The sequence below is a fragment of the Scomber japonicus genome, chromosome 9 (genome assembly GCF_027409825.1).
Source record: "Scomber japonicus isolate fScoJap1 chromosome 9, fScoJap1.pri, whole genome shotgun sequence".
Lineage (NCBI taxonomy): Eukaryota > Metazoa > Chordata > Actinopteri > Scombriformes > Scombridae > Scomber > Scomber japonicus.
Window position 1 is genome coordinate 29,797,917 of NC_070586.1, and position 27,690 is coordinate 29,825,606.

Below are 27,690 nucleotides of genomic sequence, written 5' to 3' on the forward strand. Positions count from 1 at the left end.
TGAAAGTCGTGCTGAAAAAATGGAAAATGTATGCCCTTGTACTTGTATCTATAGATTCAATTGTGGGAGTATTTCACAAAGTGCCATGAGACTCTGTTGACTCTGAGCACTCTCCAATTAGTTCCCATTTTGAATTAAAGGAAGAGTTTGACAACTAATTTGACAAATGAAAAATTATTCACACTACTGAGTTCAAAGAAATGATCAACACCACTGTGTCCATATGAAGCTAATGCCAGTAATCGGTTAGGTTAGCTTAGCCTAGCTAGCATAACAGAAATATAAGGAAACAGCTTGCCTGATTCTGTCCAAAGAACACAATATGGAATATATTTGCCAGCACCTCTAAACCAAGCAGATTCACACATTATATATAATTTGTTCAATCCATGCAAAAATGTTGTGTAAAAGCGTCAACTTGCAATTTTCATAGCTTCAGACAGATTCCAGTTGTTGTTCTCCTCCAGACATGTTTTAAGATGTATGTTGAATAATGATTTGTGCCTGGTTTGGTTTTTCCACAAAAAGTTTAATTATCTTGTTCAAAACCTTTAAAAATACATCTATTCCTTCTCCTTCATTAAGTATCCAGAATCTATGAATACACAAATTCATTTCAGCACTTTAACTACAGGACAATGTGAATTCCATTCTCAGTGTATGTCCACTTGAGGTTTTAAGTTTCCACATTACTCTTGTGTAACTTGAATATTGGACCAGGATTGGCATCCAAACTATTCGTGATGTCACAAATCATGCTTGTATGTCCACCCCTTAAAATTGGGTTGTCAGCGAGCACAGAGAAGCTTTCTACTTTCAGCAGATGAATGTGAAAACAGCTTTCTAGTGTCAAACACTGCATAAACATCATTCTTCACAATGAAGCTCAAACATCCAACTGTAGGAACAAGAAGAAAAACACATTTATGAGTGGAAGGAGACACAGCCTGTTTGCCAGACAGATATGAGAGTAGTATCAATGCTATCTAACTTTTGGTAAGAGAGGTCAAATAAGTATATTTCCCAAAATGTCAAACAATTGTGAGCATTTGGACTTTCTCACATAACGTGTGATTTTAGAGAGTAGGATTAAACTGGAACTTCTCAGACCCCCAGCAGAAAAAACTGCCAAATACCAGTACTCTCAGAGCAGTTTTAAAGACGCAGAGTTATGCAGGACACCCAGAGTGGGGTTTAAGATGTTACTCTGCCAGAGTCAGAGTGTCAAAGGGGTCACCATATCACACAGATCTCATGTATATGTATGGATTCCTCCATACATACACAAGGACATTTCAGGCACTGATCAAGCACCAGCAAGTTTTTAGGGAGTTTTCTACTTAATGAATGTTAGGTAGTCTACACATGCATCATTTGACACTGCTGGTAAATAAATTTCCTCGCATTATATTTAAGACATTCTCTGGTTTTCAGCATCCAGTTTGTATACTCCAGCAGTAGGTTGAGGATGGATAAACAAGGGCATGAGAAATGGAGAAGTCAGCAGAATTCCCATCCTTATTGTGACTAGACACGAGAATAAAATATTTCCATTGAAAGCAGGGAAAACCAATGTCTTGTTTCCCTGTAAAAACAGAGGATCTTTGAGCTCTATCTCGAAGCAGTGATTATGGTGGTGCAGAGTGGATGGCTGAGGTGGTCGAAATAGGAGCCTGGAGGATTTTATGACTGCTCTGAATCCAGGAAAGGCATGTCTGCGTCTGCTTCTCTCCTAGTTGTGCACTAAATTCATAATCTGAGATGATTGTGTCCACCACAAACAAGGGGTTTGGACATATCCTTACCACAAAAATTGAAGCATGAGCTTATTTAAATAGTGTAGTTGAGGCTATACAGACACACTTGTACCAGTATTCTACACCTGATTTCTTTGTATTGTCTCATAGCCACCAAGTTGTGACTTAAAACACATTCCATTCACATCTTCATAAACAGCACTTATATTAGTTTATGATTTTCTAACATATGCGCTCTTGCTTTACATTTAAATCTCCTTTATTTGACTCTCAAAATTATTTTCTTAATTTTTAAAAATTGCTAGATTTTCAGACAGATTACTCAAAGCTTATTCCCATACGTGCTTGCCTTTGATCAGTCCTATGAATCCTCATGTTTTCTCTTTTATTAGCTCATTTCAACTGAGTTATGTGTCTTATCACAGCATGTCTTGTACCAGTATTTGTGGAAGGATTAGACCGTGGCACACATTTTTTCTGCTGAGGCTGGCTGTGCGGGCACCTTGAGTTACAGCCACTTCAAAGTCTGGTGTTAGTGGTCCATTAACCACTAGTAATTAAAGTGTCACTTTAAATGGCACCGAGCACACTGCTCTCCCTGGACTGTAAAAATTGCAAAAGTAAAAAAAAGTTGCATAGAAAGCACAGTTTCCTGCAGTCCACCCTCATTACTAGAATAAAGGCAGAGACGTTTGGCAATGGTAATGATTCCATAGCAGGGCTTTCCATGTGGGCCCTATGTAACATGTAGGCTATAATTTCCCCTCTGTGTTCACCTATGTTTTGTCAGCTAGTAAATTTGTCATGAATTAATTGGAAGGTACAAAACTGTGTCAGAGAAGCTGAGTGCTGTTGAAATAACCTTTACTTTAAGCACTCCTTATTTTCAAATGGTCCCACATTAAGTCCAGATGCTACTGGTATTCATACTGTAGGTACTGTGTAAGGACTTGAAAAGACAATACTTTCCATACCATACAAGCAAAGAGCAAATCAAAATATGACATTTTCTGGGTCCATTTAGCATTTGACAGAGTGAAGATTCAAATGTCTGTTATAGGCTCAACATCTGGCTAAAACATGATCAGCTGCCTGAATCAAAGGACTGCATCCCATGTGATGAGGGGTGATGATGGTAAGTATGTATACTTACTGCCTAAACAGTCCAAAGACTATAAGGTCTGTAATGATGGCAAAGTATTGAAAAAAATTCAGCTACGGTTGAAATGTTACCCAAATGCATTTCACAGTACGATACAGTATATCCAGTATTAAATATGCCATTATAAAGTTGAAATAACTTAATTCCATTGCACTGTCAGTGACTAACTTTGAAGTCCACACATAAATGACACATTCAGTTCAACAGTCGAGTGATTATGACTTTCTTTGGACAGACAAATAAAAAAGGGTCTTGGAAAATTAAATTAGTTTTTCAGAGTTTTAGAGGCATTTTGCCTTGCCAACCTCAATATAATAACTGTAAAACTATTACAACCTGAGAAGTGTTGGTATTGGCAGCTTGTCAGAGCAAAGGCAGTAAAACAGTGCCATTTGAGACCAACTCCTATATGCTTAGGTTTCATTTGCAATTCCATGAATTTGACAAGGACCTGTAGTATCTGCTCATAATCCAGAACCTATACCAATGAGGCACATGCAAGAAAGATATAAATTAGTTTTAAGATATTCACTGATGTGTGATGGATGTCCAGAAGTTGTAACAAACAGTTCACTCTTATTATTTTTCCAGCAGTATGACGTTTTGGGCTTGTGTCCAGCACCCTCACCACCTCCTGTACTGCATCACTTGGAGCAGCTAAGTGTGAAGCTGATTTTGCCAGTGTTTGAAAGAATGTATTTCCTCACCTTCTTCATAAAAAATACAATATCAACCTAGAGACACACCTGGCAGTAAATCACAGGCATATTTATGAGGACTGCCAGCTTGTTAAAGGAAATCCCACTGTGGACACTTCAGGAGGGAAAGAAGGATTGGTCAGCATGGGGGAAGGACATTTCTCAGCTGGACAGAGCAGCAGCGGATCACTGGTACACAAAGGCCAAAAAAACAACATCTGTAAAATGGTTAGAGTCACAGGAGGAGTCCAAAATCAATCCTGTTTGTTTTATGGTTTCAGTTAGTTTCTCACATTGAGATGCTTTACTACCAGTTATGATATATGGAAATCTCTACTAGCAGTCTGTAAGTAAAACAAATCTCAGGTAAGGCAGAGGTCTCTGTTGGGGAATTATTTTTCACCTCTTTTATGCTGTGGTGAGGTTAACTTACAGTCTCCTCAAGTGGTAGGTTGCTTGCTTTCTGCAGGCAGCTGGGAAGTGTGCCAGAAACACTAAAAATAAAGAAATGAGAAGAATTTAATCCCTATCACAAACACGCCAAAGCCAGGGAGAGATTAAAGGCTGCTTCCAAAAAATAACATTTCTGAAGGTGGACAATATTTCCATTTATTCCGTGAGTTATTTTCTTTTTACATATGACTCTTTCTTGGGTCGCAAATGAAAATTGATTCTTTTGTTTTTGGTTTGTATCATTTTACGCAGTAGCAATGTCACTGAGGAATTTCTCTTGCCAGACATAATTTAAGGTGATATTGTAGGTCAGTATGAAAAGGCTACTGTTTTCTGAGTTTTCATACCTAGGAAGAGGAAATTGAGTGCCGATATCACTTTAGATTAGATTAAGTTTGTGTTGTTGTGTGACTAACTGCGTAGGAAGAGGCTAAAAGTACAGAGTAACTCAGAATTTAAATATAAACTGAAATAAACTGAATCCATGGACATAACCTGTAGCAGCATTAAAGGCAAAGGATTCAGATTGAATGGATTCATTATTACACAATATATAACATTTCTCAACTTGAGTATATCTACCTGTTACTACATGTTTTTCTCACTCAGGGAGCAAGACCACACCTAATTCTGCAAATTCAAATGTACTTTGATGTTGTCCTGACACGATAAGCAGGACATCTGTTTGATAAGGTTCTAAATTTATTACCCTCTGGTTTATTTATTAACAGCATCTACTTCTGTTCCCCACTCACAGATGGGATGAAACAGTGAAAAACTAAAAAGGAATTTTACATGATACACATGACTTTTAAATTTGACAGCCCATGCAAGCTCATACAAAAACTTGTTTACAGTCTAGCATCTGCCATACCACACATTTTCAGTTCTTAAAAGTTAATATACACATTGGCTGTCTAATGACCTACCTATTTCCATGAATAATATATATATAAAAGTGCCACACTGTAGCAGTATTAGAATGGCCATACCCTGCAACTCAAAATAATTTGTAATGCTTTTATATGACAAATTGTCCCGTTACTTTTGGCTGTTTTGAACTTAGACATCTGCTAGTGTGTATTGCCAGATGCTACTGTTTGATTATTATTCTAAAATTCTGGACAAAAGACTACTACTAGATAATCCAAAACTTGAGTTTAGCATGCATTTTTTAAATGGATTTGTATGGAAAATGTGAAAAATTAGTGATTATCGTGTGTGTGTGTGTGTGTGTGTGTGTGCGTGTGTGTGTGTACGTGTTTGAAGGGAGAGGGTGGGATATCATTTGATTGTGTGAACGAGCTGCATTATGCAGTTGTAGTATCTGACTGAAGGGCAACACTCCCCTCTGCTGTCCATCTCTGTCCAATACTTGACATCCATTTTCATTATTTCACCTGCATTTTGGCACATAATGAACATTAAGTATGACACTTAAAGTCCCCACAACTCAAAAAAGTGTTTTTTTCCTTGTTTGTACAATTGAATGTTTGAGCTTCACTGTGATAAAAGAGTTTGACACTTGAAGGCTGTTTTTACATTCATCTGCTGAAAGTGGAAAGTTCCTATGTGCTCATTGAAAAAAAGGGTGGCCCTACAAGCATTATCACAAATACAGACAGGTGACAAATTAAAGGAAAAACCAACATGAAGTTTCACAGTAAGGTGCTGGGCCACCCTTGGCATTGATTCTACAAGTCTGTGAACGCTACTTTAGGGATGAACAACATTCTTCCATAAGATATCCCCTAATTTAGTGTTTTGATGATGGTGCTGGAGAGTATTGTGTGACACATAATTTTTTTCCATGTTTATTTTCAAAGGCTTTTGGATATGAATGTTGTTTTTTCTTTATTGATCTTCATTTTTACAGATAATTGCACTTTTCAAACATTTTCACAATTAAAAAAAGAATCACAGAACAGTAGCCAGGGGGACCACCGCTTATGCAGAGACAAATAAATAAAAATAAGACAAAAATATAAATAATTAATTAATTAAAAGCACAATTTATACATTTATAAATCATACTTTACAGGCAACACATATATTAAAAGTTTACAGAATTGAATAGTTTTTGAATACTCTATATTTGTGAAAGAAAGTAACAAGGGGTCTCTGGTTTGAAAACTTGCATTTATGTATGTAGAATTTGGCTAGGATAATCAATAGATATCAATAGATATATAACATTATGCATTCTCATTTTATGTCATAGTTAAAACTCCAAATCTAACAAAAACTATAATATCCGATACTGTCGCTAGGTGGCGCGAACACATCATCACTGAACAGGTGGCAGATTCTGTTACTATGGTGATGACGCTGGTCAATGAAAACTGTACGCACGTTCCTGACAACCGTTTCTTCAACATTTCTTTTCATGAACGGTGAGTAATATCTGAATAACAGCTTTAATGATGTTTGTTTAAATGAATTCAGTCGTTCGTGACGCTATTTTCTCAAATGAAATGTATAAAAACTGACGCAGGTTGAGTCTCTTTAGAGTCTCCCTGGTCTCCCATGATGCATCGCTTTATTTTGTAGTAGCTCCGGGAGATGAGAGCAGACTGACACACAGCCGCCCTGTGCTCTCACCCCACCAAGGCATCACCGACATGCCCGGCAAGGCGGAACGCACTTAGGTTAGCCGCTGTTGCAGTCGGAACTACGACATTTTACAGTCTTTTTGGTTTTAATTATTCGACGGCTGTGCATTGTAGCCACAAGGTAAGCCCCCCGCAAGAAGATAATAAGCTGTTATATCCTCGCTAGCTGACCAGCTAGGCTAGCACAGTTAAAACCCCTGTATGGGTAGATCATTTCATTCAAATCCCGGTGTGTTGATCTAATCTTAAAACATAAACAGGCGTTCTTTTTCTCGTTTATTTTTTCCTGACACTTGTTCAATCCGGAATTCATCCAAGCAGGTTGTCTTCAGTGATATTTTAATTCCTGACGGGGTTGTCTTGTACTGCTGTTTAATCAGAAAAATCTTAAAATGTTGGAAAAAAGAGGTGGCAGCTGTATGCGCCCAATGTCGCTAAAATATGGACTTTAATTGAAATTGAGCGCCGCTTGGTCCTATGCCGAATTTATCAGAAAACCTCGACAATGCCCTTAAATCTTCTTCATTTTGTAGGGTTGGTACGTTTCATTTTTTGCTTAGTTGTGTGTCGGATTGTAAAGGGAGTTTGGTCCGACGTTTTTACCAGGATAGCTCACATGATCGGTGCTAGCTTGTTTGCATTTCCTGGAACTGGACAGCTCCTCCCTGGACAATAAACACTAGTCGCAAGGACAGTCTTTGTGATGACCAGAGAGAAATACAGTGATGGCATCCCAAAATATACATGAATTCATAAAACAACAAGGAGAGTGATGTGTTGTTTTGAAGACGTGAAGTTTGGCTATATGAAGTACCGCTCTGCAGGCCCCTGTTTTTACCAGCACCAGCTTTTAGATTGATAATAATTATAAAGAAGGTCATATCCTGAAATATAAAGCTTGACAGTAACATTGTCTGTGAAATAATGATCCTCTGGCAGCTCCTGCAGGACCAGCAGCGGTTTAATGTGCGATGGGGGTTTGGGGTGCTGTCCGCAATGCAGGTGCTGAAACTGGAAGTGAAAAGTATCAAGCCTCCCTGCCCGCTAATACGTAGCTCTCTCCTCCAGTGTAACTATAGGTTCGTGTTTTTAATGTTGATATTCGTAATTGTTTCAGTTCTTTAACGAGTTACCCATAATATTAATTATTATTACTATCATCATTATCATTGGCAAGACAAGCTTTTAAATGTTGGCGAATGGCAGAATTGAACCACCTCAAACACATAAGTATTAGATTTAATTAGCTGTAACATTAGTGAGGACATGCAAAGAAGAGATTTGGTCCACGTTGTCAACTCAATAGGTAAAGCTGTGTGAATCTGTGTGTAAAGAAACAGCTTTATTACAGGAGGAAGTGTGACTGCCAAGCTCTTGTTGTGTGGCTGAGGATCGTAGCTACTGGCTAATGTTTCATGCTGCTGCAGTTCATTGATTATTTATGTTCTCTGTATGGGGAAATGTTGGTTTGTGTATTAGCAGAGGAAAAACATGGACAGCGTTTGAATGTTGGGGAGAGGAGTCTCTATAGCTTTGACCCAATACGTTGCCTCTAATCAGGGAGAGACACTTTCTCTCTTTAATTCACTGGAGGTCTATAATTCTCCTTTGTTCCACCGCCACCTCTGTCCTGTGGCATGAGGCATGTTGTGAAGTTGGCTGAGGTCATAACTTTGCAGATGGAAAGCCATCTAATCTATTCTAGGAAGGGGCTGGGATGAGAGATATGCATACAGCACAGGCTTTACCGGAAGGACTCCACATTACTCATCAATAATAGATTATCTCTTCAGCCTTTATGACACACGGCTGGCTGTATTGGTGGTTATCAGTCTGTGTTTTGGTTATCACATGCTTTGTTTTTCCCTTTGTGAGCAGTGCAAAAAATCTCAGAGACAGTGTGTCTGGTGTTATGGGATTTATTATTTATGTTAGTGAGCTGATGATGTAAGAGTGAGAAGCCCAGGGATGTTTTATTGAAGCACGCTTACGTATGCGGGGAGAGGCTTTCTCTGCACTCAGGAGGGTGTAGCAGGGATCAATGTGCTTCAACTCTCAGCCCCAGTACAGCTGCCTGGCAGAGGGCGGAGATGTTGGGACTGAGTGATTGTCTCTCTCTCTCTGGCTTGGCTCTGGGGACAAGGACGTCCAGCGAAGGGAGGGAGGAGGCAGAGAAGGAAGAGGCCTGCTAGAGACTGGCAGCCTTCATGCCACACCCAGTGTCACTGTCATGTTTATTAATGTGTTCGGCTTTAATTCGATAAGTTTCAGAAGTTAAGGATTGAGAGAGAATATTTTCTAGCACAAAGATGTGTGATATGTGCCATCTGTTGTATTAATGAATCTACCTAATGACGAGAAGCTGCGTTTAAAGATATGTACCTGATACATAATCTCATTTTTCATTTCATATCTCATTTCATATATTTTAATAAACGAGTGTAAGAACTTACCTGTAGTTTCTTTTATAACATCTTTGCTTCGCCCACTCTAAATTATAATAATAATAATAATACAATTTCAAACACATAGATTAGATTAATCTATATTAGATCAGTGTTATCTTTCAGATGTGTTTTAAAAGCCTGCACTGCTCACTCTGCTTCTAAATCAATAAATTCACATCAGTGATTGATTTCTAACTCAAGTAAGCAAAAACTAAGTGTGCCTACTCATGATCTCTTTGTGTTTCTGCTATAGTCTAACTTATATTATATGATATGTATAATGTGTATATTACAATTAATATGTGATTAATCATAATAGTCTACACACTTTCCTGCATACTGTCTGTGTCTTCAGCATGTTTGTTGCTCTTTTCATCAGCAGACAGGGTTACTATTTGTACACTCTGCTGGTTTGTTGAACAGCCTCCATTGAGGATGGATTTGTTGGAGTTATCTAATAGTGATTAGTCCGATATGTCATCTGAAGCAGATTGTCTCTGCCAGTTGGCAGACAGAACAAAGTTGGACCACATCCCAAAACCAAGATGTTTACAGGCGAAAGAGTGAAAAGTAACGGCTCATTTGCCAAATGGGTTGACTCTTGTTTATAGTTCTCCACTCCTCTCTTTCCTCTGTCTCTCCCCCTCTTTTCTTTCATCTTTGTCTGGCGGTCGCAGGGCTGGTGTGCGTCCAAACATAATCAGCCATGGCGTCAGCAAACGTTACATTAGAAAATCAGCTGCACAGCGCGCAGAAAAACCTGCTCTTCCTCCAGCAGGACCACGCCAACACGTTGAAGGGGCTGCACGCGGAGATCCGCAGATTACAACAGCAGTGCACAGGTGAGCACGGCCGCAAGTAGCTGCAGCACCTCTCTACTGTTCATGCTGCTTCGGAAAATTAAAGAAATGCTTAAAGGATGCCTCTTGAGCAACAGCAAACGATAAATGATGTCAGTAACTTTCTTCATAACAACCACAGAGGTACAAACTGGTTATTTGGGAGCAAAAGATGCTGCTCAGTATTAAACCTTTTAGAGAGAATATGATGACTTTCAGGAAATGCACTTAAGCATTAGTGAGTACACCCTGCACTGTACTGATGCAGTACAGCAAAACTCGTATTGATCGAAGCACCGGTAGTAAATATAATCCTCTACAGAGGCCGGCGTGTAAGTATGGTCACCCTGTTCAAAGAGAAACAGGATACTGCATGTCTTAGCCCTCTCATATCCTTGGTTAACCTGTCACTAAAACTGCCTCTGAACTCTAATCTGAACACTAATCTTGTTAAATGAATCGCCAACCATATGTGAAAGCACTGAGATGTTTTCCCCTAACAAGCATTGTCGCTAGTCAGGCTGTGTTTCATAGCTGCCCTGTTAGCAATCATATTTGAGGTAGATATTTGAGTAACCCTTTCTTTTTTTCACAGACCTGACATATGAGCTCACCGTTAGAAGCTCTGATCCCTCAGGTAAGCGTCCATCACTCTGTACACATCCGTTTTACCCTTGACGTGCAATATAGAGTTAATATTGATGTTGACTTGATGCAGAAATTAAATTACTGTCAATGTTCTGGTTTTCTGGTTTGTCATTGTGGTTCCTCCATCTGTGGTTTCATCTACAATGACTGTTGTGTGACATAAATTAAAGTACAATATAAATAAATTCAGTGTTGTCCTGCAAACATACTGATATACATTAAACACAGTCTGTATACCAACACATATGTGTGTATCTGCGCACAAATCCACTGATGATCCTGGATTTATTCACTCTGTTTAGGGGTTGATCAGTGCCATTTGCTATTGTGAGTGTGAGGCGTGTGATGGCTATATTGGGTGTAGGGTTGTGGATGATGTTGGAGGCAGCATGTTTGATCCTAGTAGGTTTGTTTTTGTTGGAGATGGCTAACATGGTAAAGAAACATCTTTTTATAAGGGGTAAAATAACCATTTTAATGTAGAATTCATGAATATTGAATAAAAAATAGTTTGAGTTACTTTTAAAAGCGGACTAAAATAGTGAAAGTGCACAGCAGTCTACTAAACTCTAAAAGAGTTAAGACTATAAATCTGTGTTTTCTGCTGAAATAAAGGGTTTTATCAATGGACAGGTCTGTGGACAGAGGAATCTGCCTGTTTCCTGGTAACAGTCCCACCCAAGGAAGCATTGCACTGTGGGACCACCCGCTGCTCATTAGGGATCCCACTGTTATTGTCAACCGCCCCTCCCCCTGCGTTACCATGGCCATGACATGGATTGACGACACTGGCCTGTTCAGACCCAGCTCCAGCACTGTACGATACAGGCAGGGAGGCCCCAGACAGACTGCATGGAGCTCTAGTTTAATTTATTTACTGGCTGCTCTTCTGTATAACTGATGAGGAAACATGTTGTGTCTCACCAGTGTCACAGCATGTCGCAGGCTCTCTAACATGGCTGGACCACATCTGTGCAGTATTGTTAGACTCCAGTGAAAGGCACTATCATGTTTGTGTGGGGCATCTCAGAGATTGGAGTGCAGGAAATGAGATTATCTGTCACAGCACTAATGCACAGCCTGCAACCTGCTTAGCACAGCAGGGCTCAGCTGTTCTTACTGGGGTGAAAATGTACCAGACAACTTAAAAAATGAAGGGAAAGTCATCTAGTTATAGTTCTAGTTATATATGTTTTATTGTAGGTAGTGTTTGGTAAATGTAAACGGGACATTGAAAATGTGCATATTTCTAACATATACATGTAATATTATACATTTATGTATTTCATTCCAGGAAATTGCACATACACTGTGATGGCTGTATATGCTATAACTGGGTGGGGGCAGGATTAAGCAAGCATTGATGAAGGTCAGAGGAGAGCAGTGCCCTTGCTGTCTACCAGAGATGTAACATGAGACTGGAGCTCTCTGCCTGCTGCAGATGAGTCTCCATACTATCTCTCTTTGCTGACACACTGTCCATAGTCAGTGTCTGCACCTAATGTACTAATAATTGGTCCACTATGCGTTTATGTGGTTGTGTAGTCTGCCTGTGTGCACCTTTGCAAAGAGAAGTATTTTGAACACCCCTTTATTGCATGTGTTCGCAGACAGCAGTGAGGTCCGATGCAAGGAGCTGCAAAGGAGGTGTGAGGAGCTGGAGGCCCAGCTTAAGAAGAAGGAGGAGGAGAACACAGAGCTAATCAGAGACCTGGAGCAGAAGAACGCCATGATCTCCGTCCTGGAAAACACCATCAAAGAGCGGGAGAAGAAGTACCTAGAGGAGCTTAAGATGAAGAGCCACAAGCTGGCTGTTTTGTCTGGGGAGCTGGAGCAGAGAGCTAGTACCATTGCTTACCTAACCTCACAGCTTCACGCCACCAAGAAGAAGCTGTTAGCTGGCAGCTCCTCCGAGGCCAGCCCCAATGTCAGCCCGGTCACCTCGTACAAGCCCACGCCTCCGCCGCCCAAGGACAGGCAGCCAGAAACCCCGCGGCGCCGCATGAAGAAGAGCCTCTCCCAGCCTCTTCATCCAGAGCTGACAGAGGTGTACCGGCTTGGCTCAGACGGTAGGCGACTGGTCCTGCGGGAGACCGTGGATGCCATGCCCGACCCAACACCATTCCTGCAGGCTGGGAGAGAGTCTCCTGAACCGCAGGTAGTGCGAGAGCGGCCTGCCGTTATCCCTCCTATTGCCTCCGAGCGCTCTGCTGTCCCTCCACTGGGTGCTACGGCCAGCCCTCGACACAGCCCTGCTCGGGACCGTCAGTACAGGGGTCATGTAGGCGTGGCACACCGCATCTCCCATGGCACCCCTCCCCTGGCCCCGCCGCAGGCAGAGCTGGAGACACTGGCAGTGGACCAGGTCAATGAGGAGAAGGTTGTGCGGAAGCGTTCTGGAGCCGACAGGACAGTTTAACACTGCAAACATGCACACGAATGCACACATATCTACTGTGTACACAAAACATACACTACACCGCAAGAGCAGGGACGGAGCCTGATCCACTGTGTAGCCTGCTTTTTACGCAACACTGCAATGTGAAAGAATAAGGAATTTACAAAGTGATCATTTTGTTTATGGTATTCCATAAAAACTTTTTTTTCTTAATGTACAGTTGAAAAGGACTACTATAAAGCATGCCAAATGTTTCTTATTTACAACCTGATGAGGTCTTGTATTATACACATCTTGACTTTTTGCTTCGACTCTCACGTCAGTCTGTTATATGTGGTGCATACGACAAATTCTCAGCCAAATATCTGCATCAGTGCCTGCTCGGTTCAACCATACACAAGCTGTGTAGTGCAGTCATGGCAAATAGTTAACCCTACATATCTCCGTCTCTTCAACAATAGTCTGGGCATATCAACAAACTACAGTATATAACCAGATATCTGCAGCTGCATAGGATAGAAATTAAATTATTAAACAAATACTCCCCGAATGTCTTTCATCTTCTTCTTGTATGAGTATAATAATGTTACTATAGGTACAAGCTGCATAATGTGCAATTGAAATTTGCTGGTTCTTGCGTTGAAAGGTGTGTAATTTTACCTTTCTTTTGTTGACTGGCAAAAACAGCAGAGATGCATATGTTCCAATGCAGTGTGAAAAGATGGTGAACAGGTGTGCGTGTGTGTGTGTGAGAGAGAGAGAGAAAGACAGTGTGTGTGTTTGGAGCAAGATAACGAAAGGGAACTGAGAGAATTAAGTTTTGGCTTAAACAATATTCACTGTTATTTGTGATAAAAGGGCATTTTTGAAAACACTGCTGTAATAGCATTTTGTGATATAATTAACAGTACTTTATAAAGCCTGTACATTTGTATTGAATCCTTTTTTTAATTTATTGTTTAATAGAGAACACAACAGCACCTCAGATATTGAAAGTAGTTAGCACAGCACCAACACGACAGTAATTATTATCATCTAATAACCTGCTTTTCACGTTAATATCACTTGTCTTTGAAGTATATAAATCAATACAATAAAGCAATGCTGTTTTGGTTTGGCTACTTGGTTTCTATATATATATGGGTGACAAATTAAAGGAAAAGACAACATGAAATGTCTTATTAAGGTGTTTCTACTCTTGAGATCAGCTCCTTGACATATATTTTACATGTTTAGAAATGTACAGAAGGGATGAGCACCAGTCTTACAAATGATATTCACCTCATTTGGTGTTTTGTTTAGAAGCTCAGCCTTACATAATTGAAAGTGTTAAAAGTGCTATAGTGTGGCCCTTGCAGTGTCACTTTTGATCATTCATATGAACAAATTATTTACTTAATCTGGGAAGTGAAAAGAACAGAAATTATATTATATGACAACCAAATCCTGTTTATGTGTGCCACTGGATCAGCGGGTGATGTGCCTTGTTTAAGTGCACTTCAAAAAATGGTTTTCAAGGATGGGAACTATAACCATTCTGCCCTGACGGTCACCCCTCTGATCAACAGCCCTGCAGAATCACATTTACTGTATTTCACAATACAAAACAATACATTATTCACCATAACAACTTGTGAACAAGTGCAGTGTGTTGTTGAGAAGAATGTGAAGCACAGTGTGATTGTAGTTCATGCATTCAGCCAATAGGTGTCCTCAGATTACATGTCCATAGTGAGACTGTTGAAATCACTGCAAAAAGATATAACTGTAAGGAGCAGAGTAATGAAAGTATATTTTCATCTATTCTACACAAACACACAAAAATGTAAATATGTTAATATGGTTGAGAGAGGTGCAAAATAGGTGAAGGTTAGGGTTCAGGAAAAGATCATTACAATTGATACTGTCATTTTGCACACCTTAAGATAAGGATCATAATATTATCTACAAATCACTCTCTCACCTGGCATGAAAGATGCGTGATCCATATTTAACCTTCATCATTCCAAAGGGGCGTTTTCAAAGTCATATATGTGGAGAAACAACAGGTATACTATTTCCAGGAAGTTTCCATCTACATTTCAGCTATTTAATAGAGATCTGATTGCTTGGATTAGCTTTTTTATTATATTTAATTTCAATATACATCATGTATATATATTTTTAGTCTTCTGATGTGTGCAACATTCATATGAAATATGCATAGTTGAACCTGGATAGGTCATACTTATTATGGTCACACAATCAGTCACAAAGAGACTATTTAATAGAGGTGTTAGAGGTTTTTCCCATATTGGCTTTACATGACAGTGCCCCCTGGTGTTCAGTGTTCTGTACTACTACTCCTACTAAGTGCTTATTTTTCATGTCATTAAAAAGCTACTTTTATTCAATGTATCGTACAGTAAATTTTAACAATTCACCTCTGTTTCACCATTGACCATGACTAGTTATTAAAGTTATGTAGCACTATGTTTAAGTTCCTATCCACATATTACAAAACATTCTTCTTTAGTGGAAGTATTGTGCATCATTCCAGGATAGACCAAGACAGAGGCTCTAACTATCTGAATCTCCTTGGCAGACTGAAAATGTGTGCCACTCTTCCTCATATTATTTTCAAAACCTTTGCATAACCTAGATTTTGCCCCACAGGGACCTGGGTTAACCCTGGAGTTAAAAAAAAATGGTAATAAGATTGAAGAACGTACACTCAGTTCATTAACACAGAGTTCAGTCATAAAAATAAAAATACCACTGCACATGTGATTAAAATAAATTTTATTCTGGGAAACATATTTGGTTAAACTCACTTAAAGTATGCTTTTCAGTCTTCATTTGGCAAACTAAATTTACTTTAGTTTAATATTTACAGTTCAGAAGGCCACTTAAAACACTCCACAGGACTGTCAATGACAGACATTTACACACGTCAATAAACACTTTATCAGACAAATACAGTTCATCTTTTACACTTTGTCAAAAAATATCAAAATTAAAAGCATTCCTACTGGTGACATACCAAAGGAATATTTCATTTAGGTTAAAATATTCACTTTAATATTCTCTCTGATTCTGATGGCTAAGTAGATCTGAAAGCTTTCAAGTTGAATAGCATGATAATTAAAAAATCCTTTTTGGCATGCGTCCACAGCAAAGGCATTCTTTATTTTATTAACTGAAGAAAAGTGACTTGTTTTCATTCTGATACACATTTTTTACAACACCTGCAATTACTAGTTTGCAATTGTCAGTTTAGTGCTTTTTTTACCTCTATGAACTCTACCTGACAGAAAACGATACACTTTATGTTGATGTGTTGATGCAGAGCTTCAAACTCGTTTTGACTGTGCCATCACTGTGCAGGCTCTAATCTCTTGGCTGGCGAATTCTTCTGTTGAAAGCCTAGACAAAAATGTAACCATATGTTACTACCATTATTTTACATTTGTGACATTAGAAAAACAGGAGAAGAAAAAAGCAAACCTGAATCTGTTAGGGTTAATTGATTCAATTCTTCCTCCAGCTGCTCAGTGGTAATATTCAGGTGGCTTTGAGGTACAGTGGGCAGGTTTTTACCTGGGAGGCTCAACTCCCGTATGGGTCCGAGGGGGTTTGTTGGAATTTCAGGTAAAACTGCATCCGGCATCGACTCATTCAGCAATAATTTCAATTCCTCCTCCAACTCATCCATGTCTTCATCTACAAATAAACAGGGCACATTTATATCTTATTATTCAAACATAGTGTATATTAATTAAAGACACTGTACTCAAAAGAATGACATACCTCCGCTGGTCACACCACCAGATATAGTTTGGTTCACCTCATCTTGAGTGTCACATAACTGGTTAGATGAGAGAAAAGGGTACATTAGGGATGAAAAGGTGTCAGATTCAATTAGAAACTCACCATAAATGGCTTTAAAATAAATGCTTACCTCCTGGATTTGATCCACAAGGCTCTCAGCACGTTCCACTGTCACATCCTTAAGAGAAAGTCTCAGGGCAGCAACCCCAGCCTGATATGCTTGCATAACCTACAGAGGAGCACAAAAAACACACATACAGTACTGACAAACAAACTTGTACACACTGTTGTTCAGTAAATCTATGACCAGGTGGACTGTTGTTTATAACTGCCTCTTACCATCTTATCAGTCTGTGACTGTGCTATTCTGTCCAGGATACCTCTGATGGACTCCAGTTTGGCAAACAAGTTGTCTGCTCTCTTTTCTACCCTCTTTCTGCCTCTCAAACATCTCAGTGCCTGTTAAATAGACAGTGAATGTGACCAGTTCTGCAGGATATGTAGGTGCATATAATAAGATGACATTTTTAGTTTTTATAGTTAAACAGACACCTGAGTTTTTTTGCCATCCCGAAGCAGAACCCTTGCTTCCTCTTTGCACCTGTGCACAGAAAACAAAGCAGCTTTAATAATAATTAAGTCATTTTCTGAAATAATAAATTCCCTTTTGATTTGGCTTCACTCAGCCTTATAAGATCCTGATCCTGTTTAAATACACAATCAATCAATCAATCAATTAATTAATTACTACTAAACATTCTACTTTAAGTTCATATTTTAGTTGATGTACTTGTCAGCTTCGAGGCCCAGTTTCTCTACCCGCTCTCCCAGCAGTTTCTCACTGCGCTGTAACTGGTAGATTCCTATATCCACATCACTGACAGGAGAGATGCGATCCTGCCCAGGCTGACAAAACTTTACAATCTGTAAAGAAGACACATGAAGAAAGACTGATTACTTGCAAAAAAAAAGCCTTTATTGACTTAACAGCTTGTGGAATAGTAGATTATGGTGTACCTTCTCGCCTTCGTGCAACGAAACCGTCACTTGTTTGTCCCTCTGCAGCTGCAGGAGAGCCATGCAGAGGGTGCTCTCGTCAGCACAGACATCTGAGGAGAGTGTGCAGAGCTCTTGAAATGATAAGATGGAGCGGCTTGCAAATTCACTGCTCCGGTAGACCCTGAGTAATTCTGCTGCTTTCTCCTGGAAAGTGTAAAAAAGCTTTGTGTTTAACAGCCGCCATCAAGTGTGTATTGTCTAATTCCATTTACCTGACATAAGGTAGGAAACCAGTCAGTATTACTGCAAGTTGAATCATATTAAAAATACCTGTGATGGTGCAGCAGTCCAAACATGCACTGTCATGTGCATGGTGGGCATGCACTGTTTCAGATTTTGTGTAGATGCACACAGAATTTGATTAAGTACATTAATTTATATCACAGAGTTGTGTGGGAGATCTACTACTGAAAAATAAACTCTGAAGGAACATTAACATGAATTACTATATTGCATCCTACTGAAATCTAAAAAATGCAAAAAAAAATAATGGTGCAAGCACAATAATAACTGCTGGTGCATGTGAATGTCAACACAAGTCTGACAAACCTTCACTAGTTCAATGACAACAAAGGACTCCTCTAAAGTCACATGGCTGCTTCCAAGAAGAGTGGAGAAGGTCCACTTGAGAGGTTTCACCAGCAGCAGGCCAACACCCCAGGACAGCCAACCACAATCCACATTGGCAGCAAACTCTGACTCCCTCTGAATCTTCCCACATCTGACAGAAATGAAAACAAACACACAGATGCATGATTTAACTCAGACGCACAGCAGTGACACAGCTCACACACACCAACCTGGCCATGGACTGGATCACCGTCGGCAAGCCCAGCGGTGATTTCTCTTTCCTCCTGAAGCTCTTGTTCATGTCCTGCAGGTTGACACACACGGTACCGCGGTCCCTGCAGTTCTGTATGACCAACGCTGTCCAGAAGTCCATTTTACTGTCCCAGTCCGTCGTGTTCACTTCACGGTTCTCCTTGAAGTCGGAGAACATAAAATTCATCCGCTCGTCGTCGTCCCACTCCGGCGGCAGGCTCCTTTCAGTGGAATTAGACATTTATAATATCTAGGTCGAAACTTCAGCGACGACAAATCTGTTTATCGACGAGCAGCCAGGCTGGTAACGATAGCTAGTTTAGATAGTTAGCAAGCAACGTCCAATACGAGCTGAGAGACAAATATCCCCGCCTAACGTTAGAGAGAAATAGCAGGTTAGCTCAAATACCGTCTGTTGAATGCAAATTAGCACAGTAGCTCACATGTCACCGCCAGCAGACACGTTCAACTATTATTTCTCCATGAAGCATTGAAACATGTCTGACACACTATCGTTTCCGATATCAACAACATATGGTAGCGCGTGTTTTAACGTTGAGAACAGAGCGTAAAAGCGGAGCTGACTGTAAAAACGTACACATACGTAAACTCCACCCACACAGACATCCTGAAAAACAAAACAAACGCACCAAGAATTTCACTCGTAAGCATCAAGCTTGTACCGTTTATGCGCATCATTCTTCTTTCTCTAAAAGTCACGCGTTATTTCATAGTTTTTCTTTAGTTTTTTGACCGTTTCACCTTGTTCTGAGTACAGCATATAGAGAGGTAACGTTTCATTGTTTTTTATCATACGCCATCATCTGGTCTCATTTCTTTGAGGCTGTTTTGTAGTGTAATAAAAGAGAAACCAATGGATGCTTTAAGGATCTTTGTTATCACATAGACATAAAAGGGACACAGGCTTTCTCAGGGGCCATAAAGCAGGATTTAATGATACCCCTGCCCACCTCCCGGCCCATGTGCAAAAATACACAGCAATATTTGAATACAGGTTGTGACTGTACATTAAAAAACACAGAATAGGGTTATGATTAATACTTTAATATACACTCTAAGATTTGTATCATGCCCCCCAAATAGTTTTGGTTTTAAAGACTACACTCCTCAAATTTACTTCTGTATTTCCCATGGTCTCCTCTCACCCAAAATACTACTGTTGAACTAAGAGGACAATAACAAAATCAGGAAATCTGTCTATGAAGACTTAAATTATGACAAGAACACCACTGAATAAATTAACAGAGCAGCACTTAAATTAGTTCACATTTTCATTCATTTGGGGGCCTGTAAGTAGCTGACCGGCTTTGATCCTTTGTTATTATTGCAGTAAAATATTATATCCAAAACAGACATAGGGTATCTCTTATATAAACATATTCAAGGATTTAAGGTATTGCAATGGTAAGTATTGCTTGTTTTACATAGTTATATCATTTGTACAGTGTCATGCAAAATGCCTCACAGATAAATTACACCTTGTAACTTAACCTCAAATAGTTTTACACTCAGTTATAATATCCAGTCTCATCCAGTGAATAATTCAGTAGATACACATGCACTTATATTAGTAAAGTACAATATACAACATAATAATGACCAAAAAAGAAAAACATTGGCTAATATGGTTGGCTGAACAGGAGCAGTGATAAGCCTGTGGCATGACATTCACGTTGGCATGTTACTGATACTGTGACTTATAACATGATTTTTCATTCAGATGTTAAGGAATGGTGCGTAAAATAGATTAAACAATCATTTAATTAGTTGCCTTGCTTAAAACATCAGCAGACCTTTAGTTAAATGGCGTAAACATTTTTGCAGTCTTTCATTTATTTGGCACATGTCAATAAATGCTGAGGAACACCTCCTTTCTCTTAAATTCTCACGTGTCTACTTGGCACTCAGATCTACCACCAGGTGCTGGTAGGCCAGGGTGTTGCCTTTGAAGCTGGCGGCCATCAGGATGTCTTTATTGTCAACTGATAACAAGCTGAACGCCCGTGGGGCTCTCATGTTGAGCTCCTGGAAGGGCTGAAAGCGTTGCGTGAGGTCATCCCACAAGTAAACTCTGGAGAAGGAGAAATCACTTCCAAGGAGTAGGTACTGGCGGAGGCCCACTGTGAAGGGATACACTGCCATTGACCCCCGAGAGGGAAGAGTCTGTATCTCAATGAAACGCTGCCCTTCCCAGCGGAGGATCTTGGAGTCGCCGATGAAGCGTGTGAGGCAAAGGTAAAGAACTTTCCTCACCCAAAAGTGCTTAACCATCTGCACGTCAGCTAACTCTGTGATTTGGGAATAGAAAGCAAACTGCTTCTGGCTACGGTTCCACTGGTAAACCACCGGTGGCTGAGAGGCACTGGAGAGGATGAGGTGAGCCTTTCCCGCAACATCAAGGAACTCCACATGGGTGTCACGATGCCAGGGATGGAGAGATTGGTGGGAGTAGAAGCCATTGCTGTTCCACCGATAAATACTGGTTGAGCCAGCCTTGGAGCTATCTGCTACTATAAAATACCACTCTTCATCCAGCTGGAAGGTCTCCACGAAGTTGGGCTTCCTCACCCGAGTGGTGTCAATGTCTTGGATCTTTACAAAGCGCTGTGGGTCCTCTTCCCACCTGTTTTTTGACATAATTAAAAGTTGGTATTGTATTTGAGAAGCCTTTTCACAATTCAAGCAATTGAAGTGCTTTCGTGCTCCAGTTCAATCTACATATCTATCCATGTATCCATCTACAGTACAGAAGAGAGAGCTGTATCGATCTTCTCAGCTAACTCTCAGAAATAAAGTTCTTAAAGTATATTACCTAAAATGTCATGCTACTCCCTCAAGGTCATGTTTGTTTAATACAAAGCAAAAATTTACCAGCTAGCTGTGCAAGATAAAAATTTCAAGCCTTACTTGTAGATATGAGATCCACCAAAAAGTTGAGCCACAACCATGTAAAGAGTGTTGTCTATCACCACTGGTTTGCAGTACACAGCAGAACGAGCTGCAGGAGAGACACACGGAAGTCAAACATCATAGGGTTTCATTAACAAAAAGATAGCACGGTGCAGTCATAGCCAGAAACTTACACGTAATGTTGTGATACGTCCTGAAGACCATTTCCACGTGATCCCATATATACAGGGTACAGAAACCTGATTCAGGCTGAGCAAAGACCACAAACTGATCTCCATTGAACTCATAAGACTCAACCGACACAGAGTGGAAGGGGAAAGTTTCATAAACAGCAAAATCTGTAGGAAGAAAATACACAATCACAATATTTAGAAACCAAGAAATGTTACTATGACATGTTTTTGGCCAAATGTTCCAAAAAGGCAAGGATTAAGGTGAAACCTGCGCTGATGCAGTTGAAATCTCGTGGTAACAGATCATGAATTCTGCGTCCCTGGAATTCAAAGGGGCTGGCACAGTAGATGGCAGGAACAGAAGTGTTTGTCTTTTCCATCCAGTCTACCAACCACTTGATTTTACAGTCACAGTGGAAAGAGTTCCCCCTGAGGTCTCTGAATGAAAGGTAGGAAAAAGAGAACATCTCAAATTCTCAAATATAAGTCTTCCAAGTCTCCTCTTTCTCAGTAAAGCATCTAAACAAGAAGAAAAAACAGACAACATAATTGCAGTAACACAGTCTGAATAAGACGCAAAACACAAACTCAAGCCAGACCATTTTGCAGACTATTGTGGTACTCCACTAAACCCTCAGAGAACCACAGCAAACCACTGTTCTGTAGTGACAGATTGTAAGGTCAAACCTCCTGGGATGTCCAGACATTGTTTTGATTTCAATTTAGGGACACTTACAAATCCGTGAGGATGTCTAGATGTTTGAAGAGATCTCTCGGCATCTGCTGCAGGTTGTTGTTTGAGAGAGATCTGAAAAAGTCCGTAGGAAGGATTTGTTATTATTATGTTTTTATGAATATTTTTTATGAATAAACTGCTCAAATTGACAGCAGACATAATCTCCCATATGGTGAACATATTCCATTATCATATATTATAAAGAAAGCTTTAGCTTCTCAGTTGATATACGATGCAAAGAGGTATAAGGTCAGGATTTAATTCTTTACTATGGTATATGCTTTAGCATCTTATTAGATCAACAAAATACTCACAGGTGAGTCAGGGATTTGAGGCCTCGGAAGGTATACTTTGAGAGAGTCTGGATGTCATTATTCTCAATGAACCTGAGAAAGAACAAATTACTCATATGACACACGGTGATGACAAACTCTGACATTCAGCCAGTGTAATCGAATGTCATCCTTGTTGGAAAGGAGTTTGTGACATCAAGAGTCTGACAGTAACAACATTTATATCCAGTAAAAGAAGGGTGGGTCTGTCTATCTTGAGGAATAAGTTTGAGTTGGCCACAAACAAGGTTTCTTATTTGTATTTTGTTTGTTTATTTTTGTAATTTTCTTTTGCCTAACTCATTGATACATTAAGTGTGTGAATATTTAATGACTCTTATGGTAAAAGCTATTTTCATGCTTGTGGTTAGTGTGATAAAAATGAGACACTGAGTGCATCGTTTATTACAAAATTCTACATGTCAGCATTATTTGATTCCATGCTATCTTTGTTTTATCTATTGATAGTCGAGGACGTACAGCATGTGCAGACTCTCTGGAGGTGGCTGGATATGAAAATATGGCTTTATTAGCATTCACAGTGGGTAGCAGTGGTAGTGGTAATGCAGAGAGGCCTGATGGCTGGGCTGCAGCCAGAGCCGGAAAGCTGCACACTCCAAGCCCATCAGCTAACTACTTTCTGAAGCCCATCAATTCACAAAATGGCATATTCAGCTTTATTACACAGAGGCACGCGCTCCATCACATTTATTTTCAGTTTTGGCATTCTTTGCTATACTGCAGAGTCCACCCCTGAAATCTAACAGCGCAGCCATGAGTCAGATTGATCTTATCCATCAATGAAGAGAAATAAACCAACCAAGACTTACTGAAGACAAATGATGCAAAACTAAAAATAGCTCATAATATTGTTTTAAAGTGAGCCTGTTTAGCTTTAACTGTTATACATAGTACAATCCACAATTATAAGTGCATAATGATAATTGCTAAAAAATATAATGTAAAAACAGTACAAAAATAGAAGATTTAAAGCCAGACTAAAGAAAACAGACTAATTAATGTCAGTTATAGAGCTTAAGTTAGCTAACATCAGATAACATTACCACTGCTCATACCGGACCATGTGAGGCTATAGCCTCACATTAATTTTTTGATTTTTGAATTTCCATTTATAATAAGAAAACTCTTTTTTTCAAAAGTAATCATCTTACTTTAAAACTGTCCCTTGAGGTCTCTTTTTTGTAGTGTATAATACATTTTATTCATATTTTATTAGGAAGTTACTGTCAAAAAGACTCAATTCAGTGAGTAGTAATATGCATGTAGAGGCATAAAGTTAGACACTCACAGGTACTGTAGGTTAGACAGACCAGCAAAGGCATCATCAGCAATTTTGGTGAATGTGTTGGAGTTCAAGAGCCTGTAGAAAGAAGGAAACAATGTTCAAAACAATCTAGCATAACTCTATCAGGCGATTTATACTCATAAACAAATGCGGACCTAAACACAAAAGTCACACACAAACACTTGCACATACACACTCATGATTGCATCTGAGCAGATAAATGGCCCCTTTGTCTGGCAGAGCACAACTGAAGGGACTCAGTCATTGGCAATGACACTGATACAGAGCCACTTTACTCTTATTACTGCTATGTCACCACTGTTTTCAATAACCATTCATTTGTAGTGGCTGAAGTCCTCTCATTGTCACTGCAAAACAAAAGATGTCTGCGTGTGCCACAATATCGACCGTGTGAAGACATTACCTGTGATTATAAAGTGCTACTGTTTAACTTAACTGGACCAGAGAGATACTGAATCACAGGTTTGTGATATTTTTTAAATGTAATAACGCTCTGATGTATTGTAGGTTGTATCACTCACAGGAACTGCAGCAGGTGAAGATGTGAGAAAGCTCCTTCTGGGATTGTTGTAAAGGCTGCGTTCACCATCGTCCTGTCCAGATAAACAAGCACATCAGTTATCCAGGCTTCTTAATGGCAGCATGCAGATGTTACAAAGTGTGACGTCATGTGGTTTATTGACCAATTGATCATTTTTATTCCCTCTGAAGTCCTTCTTTTCTCTGGACATGTCTGTCCTGTGGTTTGTAAATCAAGGAGGGTTTAATCTCTTTAAAACTAGGACACATAACTTCCTTCTTCCCTTCTTCACTTCTTCTCTATTGAAATGAGGACACCTTCAGCAGCCTGTGCTGTTCAATTCCCTGGACTGTTTCAACTCAATATTCAATCCACGGCAAACGGGGGTCAATATCAGATGAAAGGGAGCATGCTGTAACCTTCTCAGCAAAACATAACCTTTCTTCATCAAGTGTTAAGCTTTCCATTTCATTATACTGAGTCTATCTTTATATTCTCTTCAAGATTACATCTCTCAGAGGAGAAGCAGGTCTCTTGCAGCCAGATAGGGAATCTATTGTTAGTTTTCCTCCCTGGAGCTCTACAGGATTTTACTGGTGTGTTCCCTAGACAAAGTTCAGCATATGGCAAAGGGACATTATTAATATTATTACGCAATGGTGTCTGTTGCTGTCTGTACATCTCTATCTCAATACAAAGACACCTTGCCTCAAGAATATATCAAAATAAAATAAAATCTACTGTATCTACTATTAGGTAATTAAAAGACAAGTAGGGATTTCATGCATCATTACATAATGAGGGGTGACATCAGTGATGTAGCCATCTGTACCAGCCTGGATACTGCTGTGACTTCATACAGGTTATTAAAAGATGCTTTTGGTGAGTGAAACACACACAAATATATTTTCCACTCACAGAGAGATGATTCCAGGTGGGAAGCTCTTTGGTATAGCCTTGGTATCCACACAGAAGGCGCTGTCTTTGGTGCAGGAGCAGGTCGCAGGACAGCGGGGTATCTTGGGGGCTCTCCTGGCATTTGATTCCTTCGGCAGGCAGAGAAACAAGCACACGGCCAACAAAAAGATCAGCCTCAGCCATCTCGGTCCGAGCTCCAGCATCTTTGGGCGGGCAAGCGAGGGGAATCTTTGTGACTGAGCTTCTTGAAGTTTCAGTCAGTGTGGCAAGTGGCTTGTTGAGAGGCGGTGGTTACACTGCCTACAAGCCCAGCAGATTTGATAATGCTGAGCACAGAGTTAAGAGAGAGGGGATGGGTGAGAGAGAGAGAGAGAGAGAAAGAGAACGAGTCGAGAGGGACGGAGGGAGGGAGTAAGGGGAGTCCTGTATATCCCTGGTGGGCGTGGGTGCTCTGCAGCTTCCCTGGATGTGTGCTATCTCTCTCTCTTCCTCTCTCAGGAGCTGCTGTTAGAGTGCACACTGCAGGAATGACGAGCAAAGCTGCTTTCTCCGCACCAGGACCTGTAGGCAGCACCGCTGACACTGAATTATTTAATATCACACATGCAGAGAACCTTCAAACAACAGCAGCAAGGAGGGAGGGGTGTAGTAAGAAGGCTGCTGATTTACGATTGCACTGCCAGGAGTGTGCATGTTCTGTGGACTTCTTATCAGGTGTGAAACTATGTCTAGCTGCTGCAGTCATGAGAGACAACAAGGAGAACATTAAGTATGCAAGGGAAAACATCTGAGTATGCATTCAGGTGGCAGTGGTGGTGTGCGTGTGCCTGTGCGTGTGTGTGTGTGTGTGTGTGTGTGTGTGTGTGGGAGGGAGGATGTTTATATTCTTAACTGCAACCAGTGCTGAGACTCTCTAGAGGCATTAAGGTACACAAACCTGACCCAAGACGAAAGATGCAGCATCCATATATAATATGAATCTTTAGTTTTATAACATCCGTATTTCAATGTGACAGCAAATAAAAATCCATTTCATTATTGCTAACTAATCAACTAATTATTTTCTTGATTAATTGACTGGTTGATATATAAAATGTGGCCAGCCAACAGCCGGAAACCTGCAGACATTTCAAGATATCAAGATTCTCAAACATGAGAGTGAATTTTTGTCCCTTTGCTTATAAAATGAATGTCAGCAATAGTTTATTCAGTTTAAGAGTGAGTGACACGTGGCCTTTTGTAAATTCAGTCACCAAATAAAAAGGATCGAAGGTTGTATTTTATAATTATGACTTCAGTATCTCATAATTACAGGAAAACTCTCATCTTTATGAAAAAGCCAAATGCCACAGATTTGATCAAATTCATACTCTGACACATTTAGTCTTAAACATTGCACTGAACAAATCTGTCTGGGTTTTATAACTTTTGAAAGTTAAAGTCCAAACTTCTGTTTTGATGCATTCAAGAAAATCCTGAAAACTCTTCTGCACCTTAGCACTTGAGTCCCTCAGCCCTCTCGACCCTCTCTTTGTTGACTATTGCATTTCCTTCTTGGTGTGGTATGGTATTTCTTATGCACTTGTTTACTTCCTGTTGTTTCTTACTTACTCTCACACTCCTCTAACACTTGACTGTATTACATGGCCTACAAGTAATTTTGGATAAAAGTGTCAAAGGACAAAATGATGTAAAAGTATTTATACAAAAATACAAATACAACTACCTTGTATGAAATAATATGGATCCTAACATGTGTCCTTTTTTCAAATACAAAACGTGCATGCAATCAAAGAGCACCCTGATTAAAAGTATATTGTTAATCTTGTAAAAATCATTTTTCTCCAACATGTCAACACACATGAACCAATGAATGTACTTTGAGGAAAGTATTTTATTACTCACAGAAGTAACTTTTTTTTTCAACCCATTAAAGTTGCATGCAATCTTCTAGTTTATCTGAAAAGACTTGTTTACTGTACAATTCTGCTAAATGGCGCTCAGTACCGACTCCTGCCACAAGAGGGAGGTGTGGTCCATAAAATGAA

At 39.8% G+C, this 27,690-nt stretch overlaps 3 protein-coding genes across 4 annotated transcripts; 1 reads left to right on the forward strand and 2 right to left on the reverse strand.

Moving 5' to 3' along the window:
• Positions 1–9,835: 9,835 nt before the first annotated feature.
• On the forward strand, positions 9,836–13,035 carry ccdc92 (coiled-coil domain containing 92). The gene is made up of 3 exons (XM_053325375.1): positions 9,836–9,971; positions 10,564–10,609; positions 12,231–13,035. The coding sequence occupies exons 1-3, from the start codon at positions 9,836–9,838 to the stop codon at positions 13,033–13,035; spliced, it is 987 nt and encodes a 328-aa protein (XP_053181350.1).
• Positions 13,036–15,790: 2,755 nt separating this feature from the next.
• Positions 15,791–19,203, reverse strand: chmp7 (charged multivesicular body protein 7). 2 transcript variants are annotated; one of them, XM_053325373.1, is made up of 10 exons: positions 18,684–19,203; positions 18,433–18,604; positions 17,842–18,027; positions 17,615–17,748; positions 17,377–17,425; positions 17,164–17,283; positions 16,955–17,053; positions 16,804–16,861; positions 16,594–16,716; positions 15,791–16,419 (listed from the first exon to the last, which is right to left on the reverse strand). In XM_053325373.1, the coding sequence occupies exons 1-10, from the start codon at positions 18,944–18,946 to the stop codon at positions 16,370–16,372; spliced, it is 1,254 nt and encodes a 417-aa protein (XP_053181348.1). In that variant the 5' UTR covers positions 18,947–19,203; the 3' UTR covers positions 15,791–16,369. The 2 variants fall into 2 exon arrangements, with proteins under 2 accessions (XP_053181348.1, XP_053181347.1); XM_053325372.1 differs by having other exon boundaries at positions 16,501–16,716.
• Positions 19,204–20,619: 1,416 nt separating this feature from the next.
• Positions 20,620–25,845, reverse strand: lgi3 (leucine-rich repeat LGI family, member 3). Its single transcript, XM_053325370.1, has 9 exons — positions 25,643–25,845; positions 24,726–24,797; positions 24,187–24,258; positions 22,860–22,931; positions 22,546–22,617; positions 22,078–22,247; positions 21,810–21,974; positions 21,634–21,724; positions 20,620–21,349 (listed from the first exon to the last, which is right to left on the reverse strand). Exons 1-9 carry the CDS (start codon positions 25,843–25,845, stop codon positions 20,620–20,622), a joined length of 1,647 nt encoding a protein of 548 aa, XP_053181345.1.
• Positions 25,846–27,690: the final 1,845 nt, after the last annotated feature.